At 43.0% G+C, this 23,961-nt stretch overlaps 1 protein-coding gene across 1 annotated transcript in view; it reads right to left on the bottom strand.

Moving 5' to 3' along the window:
• Positions 1-2,914: 2,914 nt before the first annotated feature.
• LGI2 (leucine rich repeat LGI family member 2) overlaps positions 2,915-23,961 on the bottom strand; it is a 38,038-nt gene continuing 16,991 nt past the window's right edge. Inside the window, exons 6-8 of the mRNA XM_063135261.1 lie at positions 17,758-17,927; positions 11,700-11,864; positions 2,915-3,732 (exon numbers count right to left, since the gene is read on the bottom strand). Coding sequence (XP_062991331.1) covers positions 2,915-3,732; positions 11,700-11,864; positions 17,758-17,927 — 1,153 coding nt within the window. The remainder of the gene's footprint in view (positions 3,733-11,699; positions 11,865-17,757; positions 17,928-23,961) is intronic.

The raw sequence follows: 23,961 nt of genomic DNA, 5'->3' as shown, positions 1-23,961 counted from the left end.
ATTCTTGAATCATGCACTAGAGCTGCTTCATTTTGGCCTCAACAGAGCTTTTCAACAGCTGGATTGCCTGGAGAGACCTACTGCTAACATTTTCAGTGCTTCATTTAACACCAATGTGAACAGCTATTGCTTCACTGGCTTGTCTCAAATGGGTAGGGGGTAAAAGAGAATTTGGCCTGCATGGTGCAAAAATGTTATGTAAAATAGCGCTGAAAATAAGGGAGACATCTTTTATATTCGGTTGACTGAAGAGCTCTGTAAACACTCCAAATAAAACCTTAAATCTATTTTTAGGTGGGAGAGCCTATGTTAAGGAGAGGGAGACAAAATGATTTGGCTCTTGCAAGCACACACATTCATTAGTTAGAGTTGCTAGGTTTCAAACCAGGGATCACACCTGTTAAGGTGACCATATGGAAAGGAGGACAGGGCTCCTGTATCTTTAACAGTTGTATTGAAAAGGGAATTTCAGCAGGTGTCCTTCGTATGCATGCAGCACCTGGTGAAATCCCCTCGTCATAACCACAGTTAAAGCTGCAGGAGCCCTGCCTAGCATGACCAGATACAAAAGAGGGCAGGGCTCCTACAACTTTAACTGTGGCGATGAAGAGGGGATTTCACCAGGTGCTGCATGCATATGAAGGACACCTGCTGAAATTCTCTTTTCAATACAACTGTTAAAGATACAGGAGCCCTGTCCTCCTTTCCATATGGTCACCCTAACACCTGTACCTCTAGCAATAAGAAGCGTTGCTGCCCTTGTGCCTTATGCCTCTTTCCTTACTCGATCTTACTGCTCATACTTCTCTCCCACCTGCTGTGAGCTAACTTTGAAGCTCCATTTTCTTTGCACGTAGGAGAGGCAGAGGAACAATGGGACCCAGAAAAGAAGGTATGACAGCAACCTGTCCCACTAGATTTTCATTGCAAAAGATTTAGGTATCTTGTCTGAGTTGCAACCTGCCAATATTATATTATTACTGAGACTATTTGGTTTGGGGAATCTGGCTAGGTTGTGCTATGAACTCAGCCCTATTGAACTCTGCACAGACAAGTGTCACATACTCTGCTTTAAGGTCTTCAGAAGAAAAGTAAATTTCCTGAAAATTAGATTCCCTTTCTGAGTTATGCAGATGTGGAAAAACAAGAATAGTCTTAACCTGGAATGCGCAAAGTCATTTATGTTATACAGTGGATTATTCTGGTAATGCACTGTGAACTATGTAATGAAGTATTTTATGTTGATGATCTTTTAGGAGTGAGGATGGTGGGGTTAACATGGATGCGAATGGCATTACAATGATCAATTATGTACCTTTCTGTTTGTAAACATGCTTTTCTGGAATAAATAATAATAATAATAATAATAATAATAATAATAATAATAATTCTTCAAAAACAGCAGAATTCTGTGGAAGATGGGACCAATCACCCTGAAACCACCAAATGTCAGTATAGCTTTGCATTTCTTTGTTTGAATGTGGGGAAACACAATGCAAAGTCCTTCTGCAATAAATATAGGAATATATAATAATTGAAAGCAAACTGGTTTTTGAACATAGTTTTCAAACCCAACTAATCAAGTGGCCCACGTTTGAATAAGGTCATCTTTGTGAGGTTCACAAAGGAGATTTTTTTTAAAAAAAAACAACATGTGGCGAACAAAATACACAAACAGAAGACACCAATTGACCAATTGCAAACACCAAGTTCTAGTCAGGACTTGGGATGCCATGTCAAAATTAATCAGGGAGCAAATGAAGGCAGAATTAAGAGGGCGTGATCCAGTCAAAGATAAGTCCAATTCTTTTCAATGGGAGAGTTCAACATGTGCGTAACACCCTCCTACAGAAATCAAGGGGGCTTTGAAGAGTTTAACTTTACTTGGATCCAACAGAGTGAGCAGCCAATGAAATAATTGGAGTAGAGGAACAACGAATGCGATGACATCACATTGCACGCTTCTTCTAGGGAGATGGGTTGAGAGCAGCTATACGCTTCTAATAACATCTAGTTACACCATAAAGAGCACTGTGTCAGCACTGGTGGTCTGGCTATTAACTGAACTGCTTAAGAGCTCGGTGGACCACTGAATACAGGACTGCTGTGGGCTAGTCACCTGGGAGTGATGATTAGAAAATGGATCACATGTGCGCTGCTTCCGCCTTTCCTAAAGCAGATTGGGCATTCAGAAGTTAACTTCTCCACGTTTCACTAGCTCAGAATTTAACTCTGCCCCCACCTCGAGAGGCTCCGCTTGTAATAGCTGCTCCAGAGGGCCAACAAGCTGAGCTGCTGATGCCTCCTTCTGGGTGCCCTGCCCTCCTTTAAATCTGGTCACAGTATAGCTGCAGTATAGCTCTTGCAGCTTTCACTGTTGTGATGAAGAGGAAATTTCACCAGGTGCTGCGTTCATACAAATGACACCTGCTGAAATTCTTTTTTCTATGCAGCTGTTAAAGATACAGGAGCCCTGTCCTCCTTTTCATATGGTCACCCTACTTTTACAAATTACAAGCCCTTTAAATGCCTATTCTGAAAAGAATGACTCAAACTGAAGTTTTTCTTCACCTGGTGCCTTTTGCCTCTCTCTCCTGGTTTCCCACCTCCACCTTCAATTTCCCATCAGTTTTAGATGTGTTAGGCTTAATTCTAATGCATTGCACACGTTCTCTGAGTAATAATAGGCTTTAAAGTGTCCTTACTTTGCCAGTGGTAAAATGGGCATGCAGTTAACCAAGTTAATGCAATCCCTGATTAAATATGCAAACTTCTAAAAAGTTCCGAAAACTGCTGACTAATGCCATAGGCACATCCCTACCTCCAGAGAGTGAGTAATCTGCCCTTTCCATTAGTGTGAAAATGTCATTGTACATGAGTTGGCCTCCTCCCACCTCTCTCCCTCCCAGCGCCTTCATAAACTCAAGTCAACAATTATGTGTTCAAATATTTGTGTGTGGCCTTTAAAACTGGAAGCAAAGAAAAAATCTCTTCTGTCTGTCGACACAGCTGTGAACGAGCGAGGCGCCTGCACATAGATCTCCTTAAATATTTTAAAGAGCTTCTTCTCATTATCCCACTGGAATATTTGTGAGAAGGTGTAGTCACTTCCCAGGGCTAGGTAGTGATTATTCTTGAAGGAGAAAGGCTGAAGGGTCATGGCCCCCCGTGATGGGAGAGCCTGGATCTCCACAAACTGTTTGCTGTTCCACTTCATTATTCTTGAGTCACCTATAAATCTTGTGAGTGAGATGTAGAGGTTGTCCTGTATTCGAAAACTTTTTACAGCCAACACATCTTCCATGTTCGGGATCTCACTGTGTGGGAGAAACTTTCTGGAATTTTTGTTCCATTGAAGGATGATGGGGATCTGTGAGCGACTTGACAAGATCAGATGAGATTTTCCATCTATATCAACAAACTCAGCATCTGTGTCCCGGAACCATTCATGCAGGGACTGGTAAGAGTAAAATCCCTTGTTGTTCCATTTATAAATTGTCGTCAAACCAGCTTTTGAGCTATCTGCAATGACAAAGAATGTTTCACTCTCTATCTGAAAGAGCTCTATATCATTTGGCTTTGAAATGCGGGAAACTTCGATATCTTGGAATTTCACAAATTTTGTCCAGCTTTCTTCATATTTATAAATGTGTGAGCCACCGAAAAGTTGAGCCACCACCACGAAAACTTGATCATCGATCAAAATTGCTTTGCATCCTACTATCGACTGACCTGTTGGCTCAAACAGAGCAACAATATTAGAATACAATCAAAGCTTCTAAACAAGATACTGACTAATTTCTAATTGTTTTGAATGGGCTTTAGAGATGAGGCCAGGACAATCAAGTTAGCCATGAGAAGACAACATTTCATTGAGAATGTCATACAGATACAAATTTGGAAACCTGCCCAGTGAATACGTTCCCTCATCATGGAAGGCCTGAAATTAATCACTGTCAACATTAGAGAAAACTGCATGGATTGGATATATTGTTGGTAGGACTACAAGCTTGAATCGATTTAGTTGCAGATTGGTAGATTAAAATTCTAATTTGTGGGTTTATTAGTTACCTGATCTGGCACTTTGGGTAGCTGTACCTAAATCTAGTCAGCCAAACTAAGATCACCTAGCTTGAGCTAGAAGCTGGAGCCTGAATGCAGGAAGGAAAAAGTGTGCCTCTGTTGAACCGGCAAAGACAACAGTCCAGGCCGCTAGTATTTATAGGCAAACACACCTGCTGCGCCTGTAGAGGACTCTGAAGGCTGAGCACATAATGACCATGGTAGCTCACCAGGCTAGACCCCAAACCCTGAGATCCCCGGAGTCCTCCCTAACAAAGAAAGGTTGGAGACAAGCCTGCCAGTGATATTATGGACACCATCCCATAATAGGTGTCTGTGACATTATTGCAACTTCCAGCAGCAATGCACAATGCGAGGAACCATTGTGCTTGCTGGCCTGAGAAGAGTATCACTAAAATACAGCGACTTCAATGAATGATCTCAGTGTTGGGTAACCAGGAATAGAAGTTCACTGCAATGGTTATGCCATCTGTAGGGAAGAAACAGGAATGATATACGAAACTGCTTTTTACCAGGTCAGGCTATTGTCCATCTAGTCCAGTATGGTCTTCTCTGTGGCTCTCCAAAGTATGACCCAGAAGCTTCTGTATGCAAAGCATATGCTCTATGCCCCCTCCTGTTGTAAGCTATTAACAACGGCTAGTCCTTCCTGTAAAGCCTAGTGCTCACAAAAACAAACTTGCAAACACCCTTTAAGAGAGGGGTGGGCAACACACAGCCTTGTGGGCCATTAGCCATAGAATTTTGGCAGTACGGCAGCAAAAAAGAGTAGATTTTACTTTAAAAGGAGGCACATGTGGATGTCAAGCAAAGTTGTGACAGTTCTGGGAAGGGGTGCAGCCCCAGGTGGTTTCTGGAGGGCCCAAATTTATCCCAGACTTGTTTTTTTTTATTGCTTTTCCACATTAATTAAACATACAATAAAAAATTACGTCCAAACAACCACTACATACATGCTAAATAAATGTTGAATACATATATGTTGAATAGATATTAACTATAAAATATCATACCATACATAATCATTTTGAACATAAAAGTGCACCCCCCACCTCGGGATCTATTCCTGATTCCAAAATCTTATCGTTTCTTCTGCTGGCGGTTTCCCACTTCCCCTAGTAAACACAAATATTAGGAACTGTTTCCAGATTCCTTCAAACTCATTTATTTTGGTTATACCTTTTCTCCACTTAATATTACAAGTCAGTTTATCATTAATAGCTATATCCCATACTTCTTTGTACCATTCTCCAATAGAATATTCCCCTTGAATCTTCCAGTTCCTAGCTACCATCAATCGTGCTGCAGTCAGCAAACTCGATATCAGCTCTTTAATTTCTTTTCCACATTTTAAATCTTCAAATAGTGACAGTAATGCAATCATTTCTCCCAGACTTGGAGAGGATAAACTGAATGATCCTATTCAGATGACACATTAAGCCATGGTGGTGAAGCATTTTGAGCTAAATGTTATGGCGTATGAACCATGACTTAGCGTGTTGTGTGAACCATTCTTAACCATGGTAGCTACATAACCACATTTTAAACAAGCTCACTAACCATTTGCTGCAAAAAGGTTAGCGACATAACCATGGCTTAGCATGTTGTCTGAACAGGCCCAATGACTGATGCAGACCTATGGAACAGAAGGACTGCTTCATTTAAAGATCTTTAAATCAACAGTAATCTAAGCACAACCTTGTGCCTCTGGCTTTAATTCACAAGAAAGGTTCTTCTATCCCATGATCTGCAAAACTAAAACTGATTTGCTTTAACCGTGGTGTCTCCAACTTGCTTTAACTGTGGTACTTGTAGACATCAATGTGCCCACTGACACCTCTCTTGGTACCTGCCTGGCTCCCTGGCTCTCCTGAATTTTATTTTATTTTTACATATTTTTGTAATTCATTTGTTTCAAATGGGAGGCTGACATGCTGCAAAGCAAAAGTCTGTCCTCCAGCACCATCTTTACTTGGGTTCAAAAGTGTGGTTTTGCGTTCTGGAGCTGCCTCGTACTTAGGTTCTTGGGCAAGTTGCTTTTCGTTTAATCTCACCAGCTTGCCTTCTGGGAGATGAGTGTTTGTGCTGGCCATGACCCCAGTGGCAGCCATTTTATGAATGGGCAAGTTCCCACCATGACAGCCGCTTTGTGGGACTATTCACAGCACTGCCTCAACATTCCCCAAAGGTTGGCAACTCCTGCTTTAGTTGCTGCTTGCTGCTTGTCACACCAGACATCTTCTCCCTGCCTTATCACAGGGGTGAGGAACTTCCCCCTGCCCCACAAAAGCTTGCATTGGCTCAGGTGTAATCTGTCAGGAGCCACACACAACAGTGGTGTGCAAGGCCAGAGTTTAAACTAGGCACTCATTTTTTGTTCTTTGCATGGTTTCTATTCTGGGCAGGGAGAAAGAGGCTTCTCCTTCCCCCTGCCCAACACAGAAATACAGTAATTGCTAAGAATCCTGGGGGCTGTCTATACATGGGGAAAGCCCCGGGGTGACTTCGCAGTGGCGCTGTGTTGTTTATATGATGCAGGAGCCACTGCGGAGCCATCCCAGGGTTTTCCCCCAAAGCTCCAAAATAAAAAAGTTGGGGACTTATCCCAACTTTTTTCTGTGGAGCAGAGTGACAACGGTGCTGGTCCGGAGTTATGCCGGAGGCATAGCCAGGCAGATGGCGACCCCTGACTGGTCACCATCTACCCAGACAGGGGGGAGGAGGCATATTTTAACCGCCCTCCTGTCCATACAATAAAGATGGCTAAAAGATTGGGGAGGAAGGGGGAGAGTGAAATGATCGTGCAATGATTTAAAGGGTGGAGTGGCCATTTTAACCCATGTGAGAAAACCATCAGCCCAGTCAGGGGGGAAGGGTGGGCCAGTGAGTCAAACGGCCGGTGGAACGCTTCACACATTTCCTCCAACTTCCTCTGGTGGCGTCAGCAGAAGGCTTGGCGGGGAAAGCCAAGGGGAAAAAACCAGGAGGGGCACAGATGCGTGGCAGCACAGCAGAGTGGTGGTACATGGGGCATACAGGGCGGCGGCTCCTCCCTCCTGTTTTTTCCCCATGGGTTTCCCCGCAAAGCCTTCTCCCTACAACGCCGGAGGAAGCATGCAGAGGCATTCCAGCGGCCATTCAGCTTGCTGGCCCACCCCTGCCCCCTGTCCGGGCAGATGGAAACCCCGCGCTCGCTCCTTGCTGTGGGGAAAACCCCACAGGAGTGCAAGTGCAGTGTTTGGGGACCTTGCGGCACCAATACGTCGTTGTATAGATACCCTCCTGTATTATGGGAACTGACTTGAGTTCGTCTCTCTGGTGTACCACTTTACATCACTTCTCAGTTGCCTTGGCTCACTGAAAGCCTTGGAACTTGCAGGTGAGGAAGGGAGCCATCTCTCGAAGGTACAATTGTGTCCAAACTGCCCTGCAAAAAGCCTAGTCAAAAGGAACAGATCAGTTCCGACATTTCTCCTTTAGCTCAGTGTATAGATTTTCTGGCAAAGGTGTCCGCCTGAGTACGAGGAATGACACTGAATTGGAATACTTCCTAGCACGCTAATGGGCCTGTTTATCGTAATTAGACCTAATGCAGCTAAATAAGCATCACAGTGTCCTCTATTAGCTAACAACTAGTAACCTGAAAAAGTGTTTTGACTTGTCATGTGTGAAGAGCGTTAGGGAAGAGGAAGGCAAGACCTGGAAGGGAAGGGAAGGAAGATGAAATGTGAAGGAAAGGGTAGCACCGTACCTTTAGGAGGAGATGGGAGGAGGCAAGTATTGACTAACATTATCGGCAGACACTTTTGGATGTTCCTTCAAAAAATTGCCTGTCTAACTGATAGACCTTTATATGACAATAAATAAATATGAGATCCTCGGCTTCTCCAGGTAGAGCAACAAAAGAATCCTGCCTGAAACCCTGGAGAGCGGCTGCTGCTGGTCAGTGTTGACAATACTGGGCTAGATGGATGAATGGACCAAAGGCAGCTTCCTCTGTTCCTAAAAATATCTAATGGGGTATTTTTGTCTTATTGTGAAGATTTATTACTTCTAACCTTTTCAATAAGCAGGAACAAATCTTAGTTAAAACATATATTTAAAAGACAATTCCTGGATTCCATCTTTTTGTCACTAGTCAAATTAGATGAGATCCTGGAGCTTAAAGAGTGGATTCCCCCTCCCCACCTCTCTCTCTCTCTCTGCAACTGAGTTCAGTGGTTACACTGAGTTACACTCCACAATTAATGTTCATATGCAAGAGCCCTCTTTAGATGGTAATGTATATTACTTCATTCACCTTGAATGCAAAGCGCACAACTGAAATTCAATATAAGGTAACGGATTCCCCCCTCCCACTGAGTCCACACTTTACACCTGCTATATTCATTGTAAAAAACAGACAGAGAAAAGAAAAACTCTGAACCTGTCTTGACATCCATGCTTTTCTAAATAAACTCATCATGACTACAGGATGTCTATGTGCAGACATCTGTCTGTTTGGCGATATATAAATAATAAATAAAATAAATATACAGCCTCTCTCTCCCCTGCTATGATACATCCTATGAAAACATCTAAACTTTGCTGATGGCCCACATCCTAACTTTTTGCATTTGTATGACTACTGCTACTGACAGTTGAGTCTCTTAGATCACCATAACAAACATGCATGTTCGTGGTCCCTTAACAAGGCATAACTAATCTGACTTAAGCGAACAGGAACAGGAACATTTGCTTAAGGGAAAGGGGAGAGCAAAGTCCAACTAGTCCCAAATTCTTTGCAAGAGTTTCAGGACCAGCCAGCAGATGGCCCATCAGAAATTGGCTGGTGCTCCACCAAGGCACCATAACCTACCTCGTGCTAGCCCCTAATCTGCATCACGGCCTGAGTTTTGCTTCTACCGCCAACGTTAGCTACCCTCTCCCTCCCTCCCAGAACTTCATCTCCCATCTCTCCATTTCCATGCAAATTAAGCATTTATCATTAATTTAATTTAGATGGACATTTGCCCTCCAATGGTCAACATGAAGTCTAATTGGTACTGCTGTGTGTGTGTGGTTTGTGTGTGGATATGCTTAGATAATGACCCTATGAAGTGAAGTATTTCACTTTATTTATTTATTATTGCGTTTATATCCCGCCTTTTTTCCTCCAAGGAACCCAAGGCAGCATCCATAATCCTCCTCCTCTCCATTTTAACCTCACAACAACAACCCTGTGAGGTAGGTTGGACTGAGAGTCTGTGACTGGCCCAAAGTCACCCAGTGGGTTTCCATGGCCGAGTGGGGCCTAGAAACCGGATCTCCCGACTCCCAGCCCAACACTTTAGCCACTACACCACACAGGCGTATTAGGGTGTTGTAGAGGATGTAAGTGTAACATGATTCTGTTGGACGGGTTTTCCATCAGTAGTACGATTATGGGTCTTGCACATATTTTATGCTGGCTTCCGACTTGGCGCGTTGCATAAGGAAATATGGCACCGTTTGGTCAGAGGCCAAACAAACACTCAGCTCAAGTTTGCTTGCATGCAGGAGAAGGACTCAAGGCAAGAAGAGATGGAGCTGGACAAGATGAGGCAAGGAGTGCTCAGCTGAGCTGGGGCCAGAGCTTCCCTTGTTTCTCTCGTGTCTGATTAAGACTGCCAGGCTGCCGCCCCTAAGTGAGATGTGCACAATGGCTGCCTGACCAGGCCTGCAGGGGGTCCTCCAGCTTATCCTGCTGAACGGAGAGAGGCGAGGGGGGACATCTACCCCTAAATCTAGCCCTGCGGGGAGTGGATCAGGATGATGGAGCTGAGGGTGAGGGTTTAACGCTTTTCTTCAGCACTGTTTTCCCAATACGCATTCACTCAAAGCTAATTTTTGGGTGAATTATACTAGGAAAATGGAAGAGGGGAGGGTTAACCCCCTCTTCTTCAGTACTAGGGCATTAAACTAATTTAATACCCATCTTTTTTTAAAAAAAGAAAAAAGCCAAAGAAAAAAAGTTTACTCACAGAAATAGAATGCAGGCCAGCGCTATGCATATAGAAGTGGACTTGGTGCTCAATGACTCCCATGAAGTCCAATGGAACAGAATAAACTGGCTTCGATCAGCCATACTGTTGGATGGAGGTAAAACCTCTTCTGAGATTGAGGCCATTTCTACACCAGCCTGATAGTCTGGGCTGGTCACGGCTAAGTCCCTGTGCATCCAAATGATGCACAGGGACTCCTGGGGGCAGGGGGTGATGGGCATGGGTTTTCCCAGGAATAAAGAAACCTTGGGAAAACCCGATTCTTCCTGTGGTCTCGGGATCATCCCAAGACCGCGGGAGGTGTGGGCACCTGTCCTGCCTGGTGCCATGCTTACGAATAAGCGCAGCACCAGAAATGGGCACGGTGCCACGCAGTGAGGTTCCGTGCCCATCAGGGTAGAGTGTGGCAGCAATTTTGCCACCCCTGGGATGGCGGGGGGGGGGGCGATTTCGGGGTGTGTGTTTTTTAACTTACATTTTCGGTGGAGCAAGGCCTCATGCTTAACCCACTCCTAACCCACTCCTAACCCTAACCCACTCCTTTAAAAAAAATTAAGGGGAAAAAAGGCACCCGTGATGTCCCTGCTCCCTCCTGGGATGTCGTGCATCTCATGTGCACGCTGGGGGAGGCTCTTGCGATCAGGATATCATGAGATCCTCCCCCGCCCTCCCGGAATGCTGGGAGGTGTAGAAAGAGCCTGAGAAACACATTGCACTATCCCATTGCGTTCCTCCTCCTTCAATGTGTGGGATTTAATGCACCCACTTTTCTCCATAGGAGTATACTTGGGGTGCAGCTACATCTATTTTCTCCCCAATGTCTTGAAGAGCAGATTAATATAGATTAGCTATACTACAGGGCATACCTACCTTGTAGTATAGCTGTTTGAAGCTGTTTACTCTGTTCCATATACTTCCAGGGCTTATCTACACAAGGCATTTATTGCACGCTGGTCATTCCCTACACACAGTTTTTTATGGGGTCTTTAGACAATGTCGTGACCCTCCAGTTTGGCTTCTGTGTCTAACCAGCACTTTCGGCGAGCTTTTTTAGGGCAGGGGAAATGCAGCTTTAAATTGTAAAAGCAAAAGAAATAGCTTTTTTTCACTTGTGTATTTGTGCTATTCTGTCCTAACACATCGCCACCTGGAGGTTAAGTAGGAAAGGAAACGAGCTTTGCGTAGTGAACTGCCCAGAGAGCTTCGGCTATTGGGCGGTATAAAAATGTAATAAATAAATAAATAGTGCTCGGATCTCAATTCTATGACAAAATTGAAAGTTGGCACAGCGGATCAACACCCTCTGTAGCAGAGCTTCATATTGGATCACTTTGCTCTGTATCTCATTTCTTTGTCAAGCAATAGCGTGGCATGTTGTGGCCCTCAGGGATCTCTGAAAAATATTAAGCGCCATAAGTGTAACCATTTTGCTAGCTAATGCTAATTTTTATTTGCCCACGGACTCCAACTGAATTTCAGCAGAGATCAGTGGGAGTAATCTCAAGGGGCAATCATTGTCCTCATACATTTTTTTTAAAGAAAGCAGTAAAGCCTTTAGGTAATAATACAGATAAGGCATGCATTCATTTTTACCAGTAATGTTGTCATAACTCCTGAAGTTCTTCTCAATGTGATCCCATTCTAGCACCATGCAATTTTCCATGCTGGGCTGCGCAATGGCCACATAAACGTCGTTTTTCGAGTGGAATGTGTCAACCGAAACTGACTGGTAAGGTAAAATCTGATGAATCACAAAATCTGAAAACACATATTTAATTGAAAACACACACATTACAATTGGACTCGGCAGAACACGTGCAGAAACTAACAGGAGATGCCAAATTTCTTACTGGAAAAGCCTGGCTGGGAGAAAAAACTTTGCGGGACAGACATCAGAGGGAAAAGGGGGGGTTTAGTTCCCCCACGATGTGCCCCGCTTGCACTTTAAATCACCTTTCTCCACCCCACCCCCCTTGATTTGGATCCGATTTGTATTTGAAGACATAGATCAGACACGGTCCTGTATAGTTTAACCCATTAACTCCAAGGATGTGTGCTAAGAGAACAACCTTTCTATGCTTACAATGTGACTTACACCGATCAACAACAGGTATAGTCCCCCATACCTCTTCCTAGCTTTTGGGAGTTCCTCTATGGGCTGTACACCTTAGAATGAGAAATTCCGAACTAATTTGTGAACAGAGCATTAATAAGCAAGCATGTAGTATATTCTATGCTGTGCTTAAGTAAAGCTAAAAGAGGAAATCTTAAATGAGATATCCAGTTAAGTGACAGAAGCCAACAGCAAACGAGGGAATCTCAGCAATTTGTTTCACAGTATGGATTCTAAAGAATTCCGCTTCACGCTGCCGGAATACTCTACAAAAAAACCCACACATTTCTATTCTAGAAGTAGACCATGAAATTGTTCTTTCACTAATGTCATTCCTCTGCTTTCTCAGCATTTTCCTTCTCCTGCTGCTATTTTGAAAACATTTTGCTGATTTTATCCCTTTTAAAGCTATTTTCCCCTTTGTTGCTATTCAGATCAAGTAGCAGCTGTGTGGCTGGAAAATCTCCAAACCACCTTGCCTTGGTGCCTCTCCAGTTACAAGGTCCAAAATACCTTCCATCACATATCATACAAGGTTCAACCCCACATCAGCACAGGGCACCTCTCTCTGGCCTGAAGTTTGTAATGTGTTCTTTCCAGGGTACAGCACATGGGGTAAAAGTCAATAATAATACTTCTTAGCATTTATATAGTGCTTTTCCTTGGTAACCTTACAACACTGCAAAATAGGTCAGTTCCCATTTTATTGAGGGAGGGGGAACCAAGGCTGAGAAATAAGGGCTTGCTTAAGGACCACCCCCACCCTCACTTAGTTCAGGGTTGAGGTGAACTTGAACCAGGAAATCTCAACTCATAGATTATGGTCTTACTACCATATTTCTTCGATTGTAAGACGCCATCAATTGTAGGACACACACTAATTTCAGTACCACCAACAGAAAAAAAAAAACCTAAGACACACCCGCAATTCTAAGACGCACCCCATTTTTAGAGATGTTTATATGGGGGAAAAGTGTGTCTTAGGATCGAAGAAATAGGGTACGACATCACAGTAGAAATATTGCAGTAGTGAGTTGATTGGTGCATGGACATAAACACTGGCAATTATAAACACTCACATGTAGGCACAAGGAGATTACGTACAAACTCACAGAATCAACAGGGGATTTTGCACATTGCCTTGTCAATATGGATAATTGCCAAGAGATATTAGAGAATGTGAATTGATCAGAGGCGTTTTCATACATAGCCCAATTAATAAACATAGCTTTGCACAATGTCCAGGCAACGTGCATAGTCCTCTGTTCCTCCTACCACACACATAGAGAATATGTACATTGATTGGCCAAAGCACATACTTCCTGACTGACATTGTCCACCGTCACATATATCCCAACATCACATGAGGACTAAGCATGTTGTTAGGGCAATACACAAAATCTTCTGCTTGTACTATCAGTAATGAATCTCCAAGCCTTCATGCTCAGTCACCGGTTTTTATGCACATCCTCCACTGAACTCATGTTCATCACAACATACACATTTCTGAAAGTGTATACAACAGAAATTTTAACTCTACCTATCCAGACACACAGAAGTTCATTTACCAATGAGAATACATTACTGGTAATAACCACTTGTCCTTGAAATGAAGATGAGGAAAGGTGTATACTACAGGTGACCCAATCCCAGAGATATCTGGTTTTGCACCACCAGCAGTGATCTGCTTTTGTACACTCCTCGGGAATTTAGTACTTTCTCGTTTTGATGGCAGTTTATGTGTGTCTTCACTTTGGGTATATTTTCTGGCACTTGTTGTGAAGTTGGAAGGCACAAAACCCTTTTACAGGAGGGAATCAAAAGAAATGGGGTCTGGACATTGTGATGTATTACAGGGTAATAGTACATGTAGCTGGAATTTGGGAGAACAGGACACAGCATTGCCATTCTGGCAGTAGATCTATGCCATCCATCCATAACATTAAGTTCCACTCTTAGTTTTGGCTAGACTTATGCTGCTTTGTCTGAGTGGATCCAGGAAGATGAAGCCCTTTTAACAGTGCAACCCATAAGTTTCAATATGTTCAATGAGTAAGGATCAAACTACACATTACATCAATTATGCAGCATGTAGCTGAAGATAACCTTTTATTTTACTCTAGAGTAAGTGTGCACAGCCCCAGTTTGGGTCTGGGCCAGGAGCAGAGGAATAACACGCACCCCGTTTTTTCTGGCTCAGTTGGCATCTCTGGGCATTACCGGCGCTGCTCTTTCCCAGTTCGTGTCCTTCTTGTCAAATCGCTCTTTTTCCATCTCCTTTTATGGAATTGTTTCAGATCCCTTTTCCCTCGCTGTTGGAGTACCCCAAGGGTCTTGTGGTGTTACACCCCACAAGTCAGTTCCCTGATGCATGTCTATCTAGCATTGGTAAGTCTGGTGTGTTTAGAATGTTGACCTGACTGGGTGGTGTTAGAATGTCTTGGGAGGGAGAGGAGTGATATATAAGGGAATGACTGAGGGGATTGTGAGCGCTCTATGTGTTAGCTCTTGGTGTGCAGAGTACCTGGGTTCTGGAGAATTTGAGGTTCAGTGGTGTCTTTTGAGGGTGGTGTGCAGATAGTCAGTTGGTGTATATTAATCAATACTGATAATAAAGTTCAAGAGTGAATGTGTGAGAGAAAGGAAAGCGTGTATGAGAAGAGTGAAAGGATTGGATGAGAGGTTTTAAAAAGGGTTTTTTTTAAAACTGTTTTATTATGAAACAAAGCTTGTGAACTTTTAAAATAAAATTTTAATCAGTTTGTTTTAACTACCACAAAAATCCCACGTGTCTGTTTGGCAATTATCATCTGCAGTTATTTACATTTAACACCCACTCTGACAATAATTCACCTCAGTACATATAATTCACAGCGCTTTAACTTATTACTGAAATCCTTCCAATGTAACCCCTTTCTCCACATAGTCTGGAGAAAGGCGGTGGTTGTCCCTCACCTCAGGCTCCTCAAGTGGTGGGCCTTAGCTTGAGCAGGGAATGTCCACGGCCGGGCCTGTTGTTCAGAGCCTGTGTCGTGGCAGGTCTGTCCTTGGACCGCTCCTTTTCTTTCTCTATACCTTTCCTCTGGGCCCCCTCGTTTCCAATTCTGGTTTCCAGCATCACATCTATGCCAATGATACCCAGGTTTACCAGTCCTTTGATCAGCTTGGGGAAAGAGAGTGGGCATCTGTGAGAAATTGCCTGCTGGAGATTTCCTCATGGACGTCTGCTCACTGCCTCAAGCTGAACATGGATAAAACTGAAACCTTGTTTTTCCGTCCTGACTGCCCTTCAATACCTCCTCTCTGTTTTCAAGGTACCCAGTTGGTCCTGCTCATGTTGCCAGGGTCATGGCAGTCCTGATGAACGACCATCTCTCTCATTGTTCCTTTATTGAGAACACAACAAGGGCCTGCAATTTCCATCTATTGAACATCCGCCAGATTTGCAGGTTCTTGTCCCAGGCAACTGTAGACCTCTTTGTTTGGGCTTTGGTTGTCTCACGCCTGGAATAGTCTCCTAGTGGATCTTCCTCTTTCTTCTCTCCGCCCTTTGATCCTGATCCAGAACAGTGCTGCTAGGACTGTCCTGGACCTCCCCCAATTTGACCAAACCTCCTTCCATCGTAAGGCCTTGCATTGGCTTCCACTGAAGGCCAGAGCCCATGATAAGATCTGTGAGTCAGGGGAAGTGGAGGGCATTCAACATGCCCTATATACACATCCCCTAGACAAAAATTTCTTGATTACATTCTTGATTATCTTTCTGACCGATCTTCCCTTGAGCAAATCTGTATATTGCTGGCCGGCAATAATGTATTTATTGCTGATCTGGATGCAAAATTCGCCTTAGCTGCAATTAAGTTGAGGGCTAGGCACCAAGACTCCAAACAAGTTTCGTAATAGAGAGCTGGAGATTTCGTTCTTGTATATGTACTGATCCAGTTCTCCACTCGTGAGTTCTTAATGTATGTTAATGTGATTTTTATATTTATATTCCATTTGTGTTCATTATTTTTATTTTACTTTAAATTATCCATTTGAAACTTATTTGTTTTCGCTTATCTTTCTACTTGTTTTTATGATGTCGAATTGTGATGGCTTACTGCTTTTAGCAATAAAGATTTCTTTCATTCATTCATCTACCCCTGGCCTTTAAGGCCCTATGGTTGCACCACCCAGTTTACCTTTCCTCCCTTTTGTCCTGGTATGTTCTGGGCCGGGCCACCAGATCCATGGGTCAGGCCCTCCTGATCCATTATACCTCACGAACTGCAGTGCATCGTGCATTCCGGGACCTTGTCCCTCAGCTGTGGAATTCACTCCCCCCTGCCAGTGCGGTTGACCAAGAGTTTGGAGGTGTTTAAGAAAGGATTGAAAACCTTTCTTTTTGAATAGAAGGGGGTTGGCTGGTTGTTTCTGAGATAAAGCATGCTGATGGTTTATGTGGTGGCCATGGCAGATTTTATATGGGTGTTCACAGTTTTATTGTTACATTCTTTTAATTTCAGTTAAGGTCTTTTATTAGACTTGTTGTATTTATTCCATTTTTGTAAACTTTTGACCTATTTTATCTCATGTACAGCCCTTCGTTAGAAAGGCTATATAAATATTATATTTTATTATCATTATTCCCTCCCTGCAATGTGTGTGTGGGGGGGGGGGGTAAAAAAAAAGAAAAAAGCCTCCATTTGGCATCATCAGTGACAACACAGTGGCCAGCCAAATGTCCTACTTGTGGGCTTCCTCTGGGCATGAGTGCAACAACACCCTCCTGCCTATGTTCCCCAGAAACTGGTTTATAGAGAGATACTGCCTCTGACTTCCTGACTGTTAGAGCAGTACGACAATGGAAACAGTGACCTAAGGAGGTTGTGGGCTCTCCCACACTAGCAGCCTTCAAGAGGCAGCTGGACAACCATCTGTCAGGGGTGCTTTAGAGTGGATTCCTGCATTGAGCAGGGGGTTGGACTCGAGGGCCTTATAGGTCCCTTCCAACTCTGCTATTCTATGATTCTATAATACTGGAGATAATATATAGCCACCAGAACTAGTAGCCATTGATGGCCATATCCTCCATTTATTTATTTATTTATTTTACATTTTTATACCGCCTAATAGCTGAAGTTCTCTGGGCGGTTCACAGTTTGTCTAATCTATTTTTAAAGCCTCCCAAGTTGATGGCCATCACTACAGTTGCTGTAGGATATTCCATAGTTTAACTATGCGCTCTGTGAAGAAGTGCTTCCTTTTATCTGTCCCAAATCTCCCACCATTCAGTTTCATAAACATTCTTTTTAATATTTTATCAGTGGAATGGGTTCGTGATGAACAATGATTGCCTCCCGACTCATCTGTCATCAGTACTCATGCAAAGAACAATTAAAAACAGGACAGTTGCTACGTTGCTAACAGAGCAAAGAAGTCTAGCAAAAGACATTAGCAGGTGTGACAAACATTATCAGTGTTCTGGCTCATGGGCTTCGGTAGTTCACACTCTTACCATTATTCATTTTCAGTAAAGTGTAATTTCTAAAATACCTGTAGTGGTGCATTCATCATCAAAACTTGAGACATCATTTAACTTCTTGTCCTGAAATTCTGCTGGACCAACACACAGGACATCAGAAACAGTGGAATTTGTCATCTTTAACCACAAAAACAGCCACTTGGCTTTGCAGTCACACTCAAACTTATTTCCCCTTAAATCTCTAAAAAGACACACAAAAAATAAACAGATTTGAAAAGGTTGCTATTGAGTCAAAGGTCCAAAATTTCTTAACATTCCTTGCAATATTTAATTTAAGAAAAAACACATTTGAACAGTTCAGAATTGGTTGTGGTCAAAAAGTGGGTGGCCCACAGATTCTGCTCATACATCTGACCCATTGAAGTAAATTGGGCTTGTCTGGGGCCATAGCTAGACCTAAGGTTTATCCCTGGATCATCCAGGGGTCAAACCTGTTCATCAAGGTGACACACAGGGGATCCAGTGCTCAGGCATGGATGATCCCAGGATAAACCTTAGGTTTAGCTGTGGCCTGGCAGTAATACATTGCTGACAGAACTCAAATGCGCCACATTTCATATTGCAATGTTTGTATGGTGCAAAGATACACGTGAATACATGCTGTCAAAGAATGAGTGTTACCTTGTGCATAAAGTAAAGGACATGCCTATTCATTTGCTGGACCAAGCCATCAGAAGGTGGCAACAAGGAGAGTGCAGGAAAGGGCAACTAAAATGATTAAGGAGCTAGAGACTCCCCTATGAGGGAAGGTTACAACAGTTGGGGTTGTTTAGCTTGGAAAAAAGGAGGCTAAGAGGAGACCTGATAGAGGTGTACAAAATTATGAATGGTGTGAAGAACGTGGATAGGGAGACATTTTTCTCCCTCTCTCAAAATACTAGAACCTGGGGTCATCCCATGAAGCTGACTGGTGGGAGATTCAGGACAAATAAAAGGAAGGACTTCTTCACACAGCGCATAGTTAACTTATGGAATTCACTACCACAAGACGTGGTGATGGCCACCAATCTGGATGGCTTCAAAAGGGGGTTGGATAAATTCCTGGAAGCAAAGGCTATACTAGCCCTGATGTTTGTGTGCTACCTCCAGTATCCGAGGCAGTAAGCCTGTGTGCACCAATTGCTGGGGAACATGGGTGGGAGGGTGCTGTTGCACCATGTCCTGCTTTGTTGGTCCCTTGTAGACAGCTGGTTGGCTACTGTGTGAACAGAGTGGTGGTCTAGATGGACCGTCGGTCTGATCCAGCATGACACTTCTTATGTTCTTTTCGGTGGTGCCTCCCCAATTATAGAATTACCTCCTTGATTAAATCTACCTTGTGCCAACATTTTTATTTTTTTGGCACCAAGTTAAGACCCTTCTTTCTTCTCAGGCATTTGATGGAATATCTTAAGGCTTTAATCAGATCCTGGAGTTATTGTTGATTGTTCGAAATTGTTTTAGATATATGTGCGCCTGCATTGCCTGTCTACACGTTAGTATGTAAATCGTGTTTACATTTTGTATAATATATTTGTAATGGTTTTTAATTTTTGTAAACTGCGCTGAGAGCTTCAACTATTAGACAGTATAGAAATGCAGTCATTGAAAAATGAAATGAAAATCAAAAACTTTGCAATAGAGTATTTGCTTATTATTTATGAACCCCAATATAATGCACAACTTTCCACAATTATTACACTGGTAGCTCAAAGTAACCAATGAAGTTTTATTTATTTAATATTGTATTTTACTCTAAGGAGCTCATACCTGGATGTCTCCCACTATCCTTACAACAAACCTATGAGGTTGTCAAGGATTTAAATGCAGGTCTCCCTGGTCTAAGTCCAACTGGTGCCACTTTATCCTCCAGACAGTGGTCCAAGAGCCAAATATGTATTTTGTTCCCCAAACTGATCCCCTCACAATATGGTCAAGCTCTACAATAAAGTTAGTGCCACCTAGTAATAAGGTCTCAGCAGTTATGGAAATGTCTTCAGGCATAGCAGGTTAATTCTCCAGTCAGGAAAATTACAACAGAAATAATAATCTAAAGAGGGATGTCATATTAAACCAGACACAGTCTTTATCTCTTACAGCCTAAAAAATTTCTTAATTGCCTTATGAGTGAAACTGCTCAGGCTCTTTGCCAGGTAAAAACTATCTTCAGGGACAGAACAAGCCCATGGGCCTTCCTTGCTAAACACCAGGGATGGATAATTTGGAGACATTCAGATGATGATGGGCTTCAACTCCCATCATGCCTCACCATTGGTTAAACTGGCTAACAATATTCAACAGTATCTGAGAGCTACAAGTTGCCTGGCCTTTGACTGGGCTAATGCAACAGTGGGTTATGCTAGGCCAGTGTGGTTGTTGTTGAACAGTGGGTTATTGTGCTGTCTGAACACAGTGCGTTTTCCATGGGATTGCTTGTTAATGCAGTGTGGCTTGTTAACTACTCTGAACAACGCAACAAGCATTGGGTTCTCAAGGTGGCTTGTTTGAGAAAAATAAACCACACTACATGGTTAACAAGCCACACTGCGGAAAATGTGCTGCATTCAGACAACACGATGACCCTCCCTATGGAAAATATACACAATAACCCACAGTTCAACAACAACCCACACTGGGTGTCCTAGCATGTTGTGTGAACCCAGCCACAGGCTTCCAGGTTTTAGCAATCTAATCCAAATCACTTGTTGGAGCAGTAGGTAACTGCTTAAGTTAAGATAGGGTTCATCTACACCAAGCAGGATATTCCACTATGAAAGCAGTATGAAAGCGGTACAATTATTATTTATTTATTTATATAGCACCATCAATGTACATGGTGCTGTACAGAGTAAAACAGTAAATAGCAAGACACTGCCGCATAGGCTTACATTCTAATAAAATCATAATAAAACAATAAGGAGGGGAAGAGAATGCACCAAACGGGCACAGGGTAGGGTAAAACTAGCAGTATAAAGTCAGAACAAAATCAAGTTTTAAAAGCTTTAGGAAAAAGAAAAGTTTTTAGCTGAGCTTTAAAAGCTGCGATTGAACTTGTAGTTCTCAAATGTTCTGGAAGAGCGTTCCAGGCGTAAGGGGCAGCAGAAGAAAATAGACGAAGCCGAGCAAGGGAAGTGGAGACCCTTGGGCAGGTGAGAAACATGGCGTCAGAGGAGCGAAGAGCACGAGCGGGGGAATAGGCAGGAGCCACACTACTGCTTTATAGCAGTATTGAAGTGCACTGACAACTGCTGGGTCCCATTGAAACATACCACATACTGCTTTCATACCACTTTCATAGTGTTATATCCTGCTTGGTGTAGATGTGTCAGGGCCCCCAATAGTTGTCAGTGCACTTCAGTACCGCTATAAAGCAGTAGTGTGGCTCCTGCCTTTATGTACCACTTTCATACCACTTTCATAGTGGAATATCCTGCTTGGTGTAGATGAGCCCATAGTCTTTCCCAATGGCTGTCAGGGCAGTGCCACACATAAGAGAAGCAAAGGAAAGGCGCATAGGTTATCAAAATAAAACCAAAGTCATCCAAGTCGATCACAGCACTGAACAAATAAACAACTCTCCTATATGAGAGCAAGCTGAGTTTTAGAGTCATATTAGAAAACAAACGCTGTGGTGATTTATCTTCAGAAGTAAAATTTGCAAACCTTGTTACTGACATAGGATTTTTTTCTAAATGAAAATTATGAAATTAGATTTCTGCATGTAGTAATGGCAATCGTTATATAATTGTTGCCTGCTTAGAGTATTCTGGAATGGTGGCTGTATTATACTGTTTCATGTCTTTTACAGTGCATCTTACTAGAGGCTTGCTTGCAGCCAAAGACTTGGCCGGTTCTTCCTAATCAATATGTGATTTTCCACCTCTGCAGCTGCTGGCCAAATGCAGCTCTCTTTGGCCTCTGCCCATTCTTTTCTCCCTCCCTTCTGGCTCTCTTTTCTTCCCCCAATGTCCAATACTCATTTCCTAAGCCCCTACAGCTTTCCCTGGCTGGCTCCTGGTTACCTAAGCTCATACGTCTTCTATGCCTCCTTTTCTTAGCTTTTCTGCCTGCCCTGACTTTATTTAGGGTGTAACCAGCTCAGGAAATGAAAGCCAGAGACTCTTTGTGACGTTAGGGTAGGGTTGCCAGCTGACTAGAGAAGCACCTTTTTTTTTTTAACCTCAGGGACAGTTACTAGAATTCTTCAAAAACCATTTAAAAATTTGGGATGCCTCCCAGAATTATTTGAATAAACAGCAGCAGTGATATTTTCACTTAGAGTGCATGCATGCATATTAAGGTACCAGCCCCCCAACATCTGCCTCAGTTTTGAACTCTGTATTAGGAAAGGGGCTAGTATACAAAATGTTGGGGCTTGCAAATTAAACAGATGTAAACAGCCTCCACATGCACTCTAACACCCATTTTATTTATTACTTAAATTCAATATTATTTATTTAATAATCACGCACATCAAGAACAAAGCAAAGTCTCTAAAAATAGATCAATAGTTCATATACTTATAAATATTCTTCTAAGTAAGCAATTCTTAATTTGTAGCATTAAATCATCCCTAACAATATATATGGATCTATATTATCTTGAACTTTTCCAATGGGATATAAACAAATACCATTTGTATATCATCCTATTCTCGTTTTGTCTCCCACATCCCATAGCCTGTTTAGCCCTTCTCTAAATGGCAGTAACTCAACTTTCTTCCAATTTTGAGAGATGTACAGGCTGCTGTTAGAACCATTTCAACATCTTAACTGTGGACCAAGCCCCTAACATAACCAAACAGTACTATCTAAAAGTAGTTCTTAGATGTATGTTGTCCTTGGCCTTACCTAGATGGAGCTTTATCCCAGGGCAATCCCCTGGATCGTCCCTGTGCGTCCACATGGTGCACAGGGGATCCCGGGATCAGAGAGGGATGCTCCCTCCCTTGCCCTGGGTTCTCACCCTCCGTGTTAGGCCCGGTTTTTCCATGTTCTCAGCCTTTTACACCACAAAGTATCAAAACTTCTCTCTTTCTCCAGCATAATTTTTTTCTCAGTCCACAAGGGCTACGGAGGAACCATCTACAAGCTAGGTTGTAAAAGCTTCTTCTTCTTTTTGAGATTCATACTTAATGTCGCCTGAGGTTTGTTGATCCATAACCACTACCATACTTCTGGTGTTCTTTCCCTGGGGAGATCATTTTCCCCGGCCACACACATTTTAAATCAGGTCCTCCAGACCCACTTCAAGTTGAGCTGACTTCAAAATGGGGCTTGCAGGACATTGCCCTGCCGTTTCCCCCTTTCCCAAGAAAAGAGAAAAATCCTTGGAACTTGAGGAATGAGAGGGAGTAATAGGTAGCATTGAGCAGGAAAGACCCTGCACTCCTCACCCACTTTCCTGCCTTCCACCTCATGTTACCCACCCCCCTCCCCAGGTAATATTTTTTCTTGAAGGAGTGAGTGTGGGGGGGGGAGTCTTACAGATGGAGGGGAAACTGAACTGTTTATGTCAAAGACTCAACTATGGGATGGGTGAAAGAGTGAAAGACCCAATTTGTGGGATGGGTGAAAGAGTGAAAAGAAAACCACCATTTTGCTTCAAACCAGGGCATTGCAGTGTTGTTTCGTATGCTAGCCTGATGGCTGTCTCAAAAGTAATACCTTTTGTAATTATTTTCAAGGTTGAATGTATTTTTCACTACTTTTACTGGACTACTCCTTCCAACCTCTGCTAGGCATCTCATCCTCATGTCGGAAAGCTCCAAGAACCCCATCCTCTAACTGACTCAGGTCCTCTGGACGTCTCCCCATGGGCTGCACAAGGCTTTTTGAAGACAAATGTTGGCAACCCTACTGAATGGTGCTCGGCCAATCACTGCCAGGGGCATCACCAGCAAAAGCCCATTATGCATTATAACAGGAGAGCCAGCATTATTTATTTATTCTATTAATTATGCTATGGTGTAGTGGTTACATAAGAACATAAGAAGAGCCATGCTAGATCAGACAAAGGTCCATCTAGTCCAGCATTCTGAAACCCACAAGCAGGACACGAATGAAATGGCACTCTTCCAGTTGTGTTCCCAGCAACTGGTGCACATAGGCAATCCACCTCTAATACTGAAGGTTAGAATCCTGAAGTTAAAATTACAAGCCCTGGCTTCAAAGCCCCATTCAGCCATGAGGCTCACTGGGTGACCTTGGGCCACTCTCTGTGTCCCAACCTAACCT

Source organism: Elgaria multicarinata, chromosome 10, assembly GCF_023053635.1.
Source record: "Elgaria multicarinata webbii isolate HBS135686 ecotype San Diego chromosome 10, rElgMul1.1.pri, whole genome shotgun sequence".
In the NCBI taxonomy this organism is placed as follows: domain Eukaryota; kingdom Metazoa; phylum Chordata; class Lepidosauria; order Squamata; family Anguidae; genus Elgaria; species Elgaria multicarinata.
This window is presented reverse-complemented; position numbering and strand designations above follow the sequence as displayed.